At 48.0% G+C, this 9,164-nt stretch overlaps 1 protein-coding gene across 1 annotated transcript; it reads right to left on the reverse strand.

Annotated features, from left to right (window-relative positions):
- Positions 1 to 1,440: 1,440 nt before the first annotated feature.
- LOC121871996 (SCAN domain-containing protein 3-like) lies at positions 1,441 to 2,505 on the reverse strand. Its single transcript, XM_042374617.1, has one exon. It carries the CDS (start codon positions 2,503 to 2,505, stop codon positions 1,441 to 1,443), a length of 1,065 nt encoding a protein of 354 aa, XP_042230551.1.
- Between the last annotated feature and the right edge of the window lie 6,659 nt (positions 2,506 to 9,164).

The raw sequence follows: 9,164 nt of genomic DNA on the forward strand, positions 1-9,164 counted from the left end.
TTCAAGCGTTACGGTGTGTGGTAATAGTCTCCCAGGTGAGGGGGTCGATTTGGCACTAATTTCAGGTTTTTCTTAAGACTATCCTTATGTCTTTTCAGTTGCCTATCAGCGTTACATTTACTGTTCATTGGGTGACTAAAAGTAGCTGCTTTGGCAGTATACTATCGTCCAAGCGGATAACATGGCCAGCCCAATGTAGTTGTCCATGGGTAATGGTAGCCTCGATGCTCCTACAGTTGGTGTCAGCGTGAATACTGGCATTTGTTCTCTTGTCTACCCAGCGAACTCGGAGGATGGATCGTAGACTACGTTGGTAAAGGTTTTCAAATGCCTTAAGGTGCCTCCTATATGTGACCAGTGTCTAGCTGCAATATAGCAGGGTGGGGAGGACCACTGCTCGATATACGTGTAACTTTGTAGATAATTTCAGCTCCTACGGCTGGAGATCATGGGTACGGACTCTGCCTAAGTATTGAAAAGCACATCTGATCAGATGTTGAATCTCTTCATCGATGTCCGAGGTGATGCAGAAAAGGAAACCGAGAAACTGAAAGTGGGTAACATTTGAGAGCTTTGTTCCGTTAAGCTGGATGGATGGTGGAGGTGTGGCTGAACCAGCGTAGGCTGAAAAAGAATATGTGTCTTACGTACAGGTACATTCACCTCAAGACCTAACTGTGCATAAGCATCTGCGTAGGTATTCGGGATCTCCTGTAGGTCGCGTTCAGTGTAAGCGACAAGGGTGAGTTCGTCTGCATATTGGACACTGCCGACACATTTGGCCTTGCCTGGTGTCTTTTTATGTTGAAAAGACCCTTTATCCGTACTTGATGTCTACCCCGCTGGCTAAAGTGGCACTGGCGCGAGTAAGGAAGGCGGCCAAGAAAATGGAAAAGAGAGTTGGTGCCAGTACACAAGCTTGCTTTACTCCAGTTTGGATGGAGAAGAACTCAGACTAGGTGCCATTGTGCAGGACACTGCTGCTCATGCCATCGTGGAGTTGCCTCACAATGGCGATGAATATTGGTGGGCAGCCAAAATGGCTAAGGGTCCGCCAGAGGGCTTCCCTGTTGACCGAGTCGAGGAACTCAGTTAGGTCGATGAAGGCCATATACAGGTCAACACACTGTTCTCCGCACTTCTCCTGTATTTGGTGGGCAGCAAAGATCATGTCATTGGTGTCACGTGATGGTCTAAAGCAGTGGTTCCCAACCATTTTAGTACCATGCCCCACTTTTTTATCACAAATTTCTTCATGTCCCCCACCCGTTAATTGTTTAGTATGATATAACAATATCAGGTTTGAAGAAGTATAACATAAAAAATTGTATCTTTCAAATAAAACTAAAGGGTTTAACTTCAAATTTAATCAAATAAAATCCATTTTATAATGTGTATAACATATCTACCATCAGATTAAATAAATTCAATTACAATCAATTAATGAGACCCTTGAGCCTGATGTCTACTGCAAAGAGATTTTATCCGAGGCAGAAATTTTGTTAATTTCAATCTCAAGTCGCCTCGTTTAGTGATATCCAGTCGGTTTCTTTTCTTCAGTAATATGTCATTCACAGCACTAAATCCACATTCCACTAAGTATGACGATGGGAATGGTAACAGTAGTTTTCTTGCCAAACTACTTGTATTTGGATATTTAGCTTGTTCTTCTTCACAGAGCCACATCATTGTTCCTTTTATTTTGAACAGGGCTTTAATCGAGTCATCATTTTGTAATTCTGAAAGTTCTCCTTGATACTCCATGGTTACATCTGACAGATCCACTAGCAATGGCTGAGTCATCCAAGATGGATAATTAATTTCTTTGAAATCAGAAAATCTGAAGTTGAAATCGCTTACCATTATTTTTAAGTGCTCCACAATAACAAGACAAGTAGCATCTGTTACCTCGCATTTATTCAGCCAATAAAATTGTTCAAATTTTTTGACAGAAATATTTTCTTGGGATAATTCCAGAAATGATATAAAGCCAAATATCTTGGCCTTTGAATTAACAAGAGTCATATTTGTTCCTTGGAGCTCCTTATTTAAGACATTGAGTTTTTCAAATATATCTGCTAAATAACTGACAAGTGCTTTACCATCAACTGTCAGTAACAGAGTCATATAAGGTTTGTCATCCAAGAACTCACTAAGAATATCAAATAATTCCATGAATCTTTTCAGGCAATTCCCATTTGATAACCACCTTACATCAGTATGAAGTAATAATCTTACACAGTCTGCATTTTGATCCTTGCAAAATTGTTTGAAAAGACGCTCACATTTGGCATTAGCTTTTATAGTGTTGATGCATTGAATAACTGCATTCAATGTCTCGTTTAGAACAGGGGAAACTTTTTTGGAAACTAAATTCTGTCTATGAATAACACAATGCACTAACAACATTTGGGGATTGTCGTCTTTCAATAATTTTAAAACTCCATTTTTCTTGCCCATCATCACTGGAGCACCGTCTGCAGCACAAGATATAATGTTCTCCATTGGTATCTGCTTATCAAGTAAATATTGAGCTTTATATTCACAGTTTTAAATTAATGTTACTGTGACAAGATCAATGAATGATTATTTTTATACATTATTTTCAGAGAATAACAAGATCAATAATCATAATGAAAAGCACTTTAACCAGCCCTCTCAGTGAAGCTACAAAACAGAGACAGATAACTATATCAACATGAAACTTGCAGTTGTGTTTAATTCAATACTGCTTCCATGCTTTATTGTGCACATTTAATTTGATTGTAGTTAGTTTCCTCTGTTTTTTTAGCTTCAGTGGGAGCGTTGAGCGGCTGACTAAAACTCACCTTCTTCCTTGACAGCAGATGAAGAACTGCTAAGTTAAACAAGTCAGAAGCCACGCATATAGCTGGTGCCAGATGCACGATAACATTAGTGGGTGAACACTTGACTAGATTGCACAAGCTGTTGTGCTCAGCTAGGTTGTAATTACAATTTTACCCTATCAATTTATAATTTTTACCCATATAGAGTAAAATAAAAAAAATGTTGATATTACTATATTTTTCATATTGCCCCCCTATTATTATTGAATTGCCCCCCAGTGGGGCGTAGGCCCCACGTTGGGAATCACTGGTCTAAAGCCACATTTAGATTCTGGGAGGAAGTTTTCCTTCTCAGGAAGAAGTCTTTTAAGGTGGACTCGGGCGATAATCTTGCTAGCTACGGACAGCAGCGAGATGCCACAGTAGTTGCAACAGTCTGACCAGTCTCTTATAAATATTGACGATGAAGGCGTCAATAAGAGCTTGAAGATTTCCTGCTTTTCCCACATATTCTCCAGGAGAGAGTGGAGACAGCTGGTAAGCAGAGATCCTCCTTCTTTATAAACCTCGGCTAGGATTCCATCAGGCCCCGAGGCTTTGTTATTTTTCATCTGTTTGATGGCAGTAGCCACCTCATCTAGGGATGGAGGATAGCTGAGGTGGGTCAGCTCTGGATGCTTAGGAACCTGCTGGGTAGTTTGGACATCCACATCGGTGTTTTGGTTGAGCAGCGAGAGGTAGTGCTCTTTCCAGAGCTGAAGGAAACCTTCTTCGTCCTTAATTAGGGAGTTACCATCGGATGAGCGGAGGGGGGCTGCGCCATGATTGATTGAGCCATAAAATGTTATAGTGGAATTGAAAAATTCGTGCACAGCAGTAAGTGTTAATATCTTCGAATTTTAAAAATTTCAATATAGCAAATTTTTCGTTTGTGTGATCTGTTTTTTTCAAGTAGGTCATTGTCCGTACAACTCTCTTTTGTGCAGTAACCAGAGATTGTGTTTTTGAAGAGCCAGAGGCCCCCCATAGTGTGTGACAGTGTATCAGGTGTTGGTAAACAAAATCATGATAGATTTCTTTCATTGCTGTGAGAGTGAGTGACTGACGAGTGTGATACATGATACCGCACTGTTTATTGATTTTACTGAGTATGGCTTGTATGTGGTTTCTCCAGTTAAGTTTCTCATCAACAATAACTCCGAGGAATTTAGTATTTTGTTCGCGTTTGAGGACTATATTACCAAGGTAAAGGGGGTTCAAGTCTGGAGGTAAGTTTTTTCTTCTGCGAAAGATCGTGTAGTGGGTTTTCTCAAGATTTAGGGTCAGTTTATTACGTATTACCCAGGTCCCGACTTTTGTTAATTCAGTGTTCATAGTTCTCATCAGGAATGGAGGTCTGAGTTGCTGGCATAGAGATTACTATCGCCTGCAAATAAGTTGTATTTTATGAGTGAGCTGGCGTGGACTATGTCGTTTATGTACAACAAAAACAGTACTGGACCGAGAATTGAACCTTGGGGGACTCCATACAAGATAGGCGAGGAGTCAGATTGGTGGTTATTATAACAGACATACTGCATCCTGTTGGACAGATATGAGGTAAACCAATTGTGGGACAGGCTCCTAACGCCGTAATGTTAAAGCTTTGAAAGGAGGATGGTATGGTCGACAGTATCGAAAGCTTTAGAGAGGTCCAAGAATATACCGACTGTGAACTGACTGTCATCAAAGGAATTTAAGATGTCATTAGTAAAGGATAGCAGAGCACTCTCAGTCGACCTTCTAACTCTAAATCCAAACTGGGAGTCTGTAAAGATGTCATTGGCATTGCAGAAGGAATTTAGTCTATTACATGCTTGCTTTTCCAGTATCTTACTCAAGGCTGGGAGGACTGATATGGGGCGGTAGTTCTTGAAGAGACCTTTGTCCCCAGATTTTTTATATGCCGGGTGGACTTTAGCAATTTTCAGTTTATCAGGAAAGACACCACCAGTGAAGGAGGAGTTACAAATATGGAGGAGAACAGTTAGTAATAAGTGGGCCACTTTTTTAATGATGCTCATTGGTATATTGTTTTCGCCTGCTGCTGCATCTTTGGACATTTTTATGATGGCCAGTAATTCATCTGCTGTGACAGGGGATAAGAATAGTTCATTTTGCTGTCTGTTTTGCAGGTAGGTTCTAAATTCCTCATGGTGATCAGGGATGCCCTCTGCAAGATGTTTCCCAACATTAATAAAATATTCATTGAAGTGGTTGGCAAAGAGGGAGGGTTCCGTTATAACTGAATCGTTTATCATAAAAGCTGAGTGGGGGGCCGAAGGCTGAGTGTTCCTGTTCTGAATAGAATTTATGACATTCCAGGTTTTCTTACTATCGCCTGATGCTGACTGGAGCTTATTTGTATAATATTTATGTCTGGCATTTCTAACTGCTTGAGTTACTCTATTTCTGATACTTCGGTAAGCATCACTGAAAGTTATGGGTCTTTTTGCAAATTTCCTTTGGAGTTTGTGTTTTTCCTTTATCATTATCTTAATTTCGCTTGTGATATAGGGTTTGGAAATGAATACTGAAAGTTACTAGTGTCCCCCAAAGAATGCTGTGATGGGTAGGGAAACATCGAGTAACACTGAGTCCGTTTATTATGGATGAGAGAAATACAAGTGGTGACTCGCGTGTGCCATGCACGGCTCACACAGTCAGACTCAGGCTGCCTTGCAATATGGCAGCCTCGGGGCAATGTTGCCACATAACGTGCAGTGTTGCCACGTGATGATATATATAAATGCAACTCGGCACAGTAGCTTATATACAGGGTTGCTACTCGGCACAGTAGCTTATATACAGGGTTGCTACTCGGCACAGTAGCTTATATACATAACCTACATCTCCCTCCCCCCTCACGCTCATAGTCTTTGTCTTGAGCGGACTTCTTAGTCCTAAGTCGCTCCGAGCGTCGAGGTGCACTGTGGGGCGGATCCTCGTGAGGTGTAGGTGACTCGTCCTCATTCAGGGGGCGGGACTGGCCGGAGGAAGCGGCGGTTCCTCCACCAGACACGGCCGCTCGGCATCCTGACCTAAAAGTCCCGCGACCGGCCGACGCCCATCACTATGCCCACCTTGTCCCAACGTGTCGTCGTCGGGTCCTGGACACGGGCAAGGGCACCAATCTCCAGTGGCTGAAGAGGGCGGGCACGGTCGTCATACCGAGCCTTGGCGTCCTGGGAACGTGAAGCGGCGCGGCGGTCGCAGCTCTCGGTTCTGGTCTGCCACTCCTTCGCAAAGGCCTTGGCGTGTGCAGGAACGCAAGAGCGGAGAGGGTGACCATACAGGATCTGGGCAGGGGAGCGTCCTGTGTGGGTGGGAGTATTACGTAACTCCAGGAGTCCTTTGTCAAACGCCTGACAGTCTATGTTGCCTGAAGGGGCCACCTTGAGGATGAGGTGCTTGACTGTCTTGACCGCAGCCTCAGCATGGCCATTTGACTGTGGGTAGTGGGGTGTTGACACGATGTGGCGGACTCCCCAACGCTCTAGGAATCCTGTGAAGTCCCGGCTGGTGAACTGTGGCCCACCGTCCGTCCGCAGACGTACGGGGGCACCCAGGTCACGAAAGAGGTGCCGGAAGTGGCGAATGGTGGCCGCGGACGTCGTGTCCGAGCCACAGATTACCACCACAGGCCAGCCAGAGAGTCGGTCGGCGACAACTAGGAAATGTTTCCCAGCTGTGCTGAAGAAATCAGCCGACACGGACTCAAAGGGCCTGGTGGGTTCGTCGTCGCACAAGAGGGGCTCTTGCTGTTGACTGGGCTGCATGATCTGGCACGGCTCACAGGCACGGACCGTATTGACGATATCCGCGTCAATGCCGGGCCAGTACACAGCCTGTCTTGCGTGGCGCTTGGTAGCCTTTGCTCCACGATGGCTGTCGTGTAAGAGGGCCAGAACGCGACGACGGAAAGCTGCAGGGACGACCACACAGGCACCGTACAGGACGAGGTCCCCATCTACGTAGAGGTCCTCACGTATCTTCCAATACGGGCGAAGGGCGTTGTGGAAGTCAAAACGGTCGCGAGGGAACCCAGTCCTCACACTCTCCAAGAGCTGAGTGTAGGAGGGGTCGTCGCGTGCCGCGGTCCGTAGTTCCTCAAGGGCCAGATCGCTGTCGGGTGGCGACACTGAGGCCTGGATGCTGGCGAGGGACTGTACGGCCTGCAAGGTGACGATGTTGCTGACGGAGAAACCGGCCTCGGTGCTGAGCATTTCGTCTTCAGGTGTAGGGCGGCTGACTGGGGAGCGGGAGAGGGCATCCGGGATGCACAACTCCTTACTTGCGCGCCAAGCCGCGGTGAAGACGAAGGCCAAAATCTTCTCCTTCAGGCGCTAGAGGCGGGGATTCTCGATGGCGTCCAGCGAATAGTGGTTAAGAATGGGGACCAAGGGCCTGTGGTCTGTGATGAGGTCGAAGTGCTGTAGGCCAATCAAGTAGAACTTGCACTTCGATAAGGCCCATACCACTGCCAGCAGCTCCAGTTCGATGGTAGCGTAGCGAGACTCAGCATCGGTGAGGAAGCGAGAGCCACACTGTACGAGCCGGTACTTTCCTCCACCGTGATCCTGGAGAAGGGCGTAACCAACCCCGTACAGGCGCGAGGCGTCTGTCTGGAGGACGGTGGGGAGCGCTGGGTCGAAAGTAGAGAGGATAGGTGGACTTGACAGGGCCTCCTTCACCTTATGAAAGGCGAGGTCGTGGTCAGGGGTCCACGTGAACGTCCTCTTGGGGCTCATCAGGGGGCGGAGAGGCCCGGCAGCGGCGGAGACGTCAGGAGAAAATTCTGCCAGCTGGTTCACCAGGCCCATGAAAGACCTGAGATCCGTAAGGTTGGCAGGTTTCGCAAAGTCCGCTATGGCGCGAACTTTCTCCGGGTCCGCAGCAATGCCATCCCTTGAGAGTCGGTAGCCGCAGAAAGACACTGCAGGTGCGGCCAAGACGAACTTCTCGGCATTCAGAGTGATGCCGTGCGTCCTACACCTGGTCAGTACCTCGTCGATGCGGCGAAGATGCGTCAGGTAGTCCTCATCGTAAAGGAGGACGTCGTCCACTACCTTCACGCAGTTGGTCACGCCTTGAAGTGCCATGTCACCACGGAGACAGAAGGCGTCCCCCGTAGCAGCGAATCCCATAGGGCCACGGCAGTAGCGGAAGCGTCCGTAAGGCGTGATGAAAGTGGTCAGTGGCTGATCCTCCTTCTTCAGTGGGATCTGCCAGTAACCACAGAGGGCGTCCATCGTCGAGAAGTGCCGTACCTTCGGATCCACACTCCGTATAGCTGCAAAAGGTGTGGGTGAAGGGTGGGCGGGACGGGACACCTGGCTGTTAAGCTTAGACAAGTCGGTAGTAATCCGCACTCCACCGTTAGTCTTAGCCACAGCGACTAGAGGGTGGCACCAAGGGGATGGGTCGTCACCAACGGGTACGATGACACCCTGGGCCACCATGGAATCCAGTTCCTTCTTGACTGAATTCCTGAAGGCGAGAGGAATCAACCGGGGAGTGTGTATGGCAAACGGCTGTGCATCTTCCCGCAGGTGTATCCTCATAGGCGGACCCGCCATAATAGCCTTCAGTGGCGCGTTCCGTAGGGCCTCCTTCGTCACCAGCACATCCAAGTACTCCTTCAGGAAGTAGGCCCTTGCGGCTGAAGGAGACGTCTCGCTGTGAAGAGGAAGCAGCCGTGACTTGGGTGGAGGCGGGGAGGGAGTGGACGCGGGTTCTGGGCAGCTCTGTGTGGCAGCACCAGGCGCGTCGCTCATCGACTCACGCACCCTGCTGGCGGTGTAACGAGCAGCTGGGATCTGCTCAGGAAAGTCTCTGGGCACCACGCCTAACTCCTTGCAGTGCTCCCACGACAACAAGGGTGTAGCGAGAGTAGGCTGCACGTCGATCCATCCATGACACGACCTGTCGCCGTAGGTGATCTCGGCTTGAAAGGAGCCCACAGCGTCAGGCATCTGGGAACCGTCCGCATTGTAGTACTGCAGCTGCGGCGGTGGTCCCAGGCCGCGTTTGGTGAGGCCCAGTTTCTGGAGGTGCTTCAACCCAATCACCGTAGTATCGGCGCCGGTGTCCGGTATCACCTTGATGTTACCCGACACATCACCGTGTGTGACGGCGACGCGGATAGTAGGGGAAGGGGTAGCCCTGGGGCGTGTGGTCGATTCCACCCTCCTCATGTGACTCCGCTGCTGCTTGGGGCTGCGTGGGCCATCTGGAGGGGGCTGCGTGCGAACCACCCCGAGGGAAGTGCGCTGCTGTCCTCCTCGTCTCGGGCTTTTGGGCTTGGGTTGGCGGCAG

This window comes from Homarus americanus, unplaced genomic scaffold (assembly GCF_018991925.1).
Source record: "Homarus americanus isolate GMGI-L3 unplaced genomic scaffold, GMGI_Hamer_2.0 scaffold51476, whole genome shotgun sequence".
NCBI classification, from domain to species: domain Eukaryota; kingdom Metazoa; phylum Arthropoda; class Malacostraca; order Decapoda; family Nephropidae; genus Homarus; species Homarus americanus.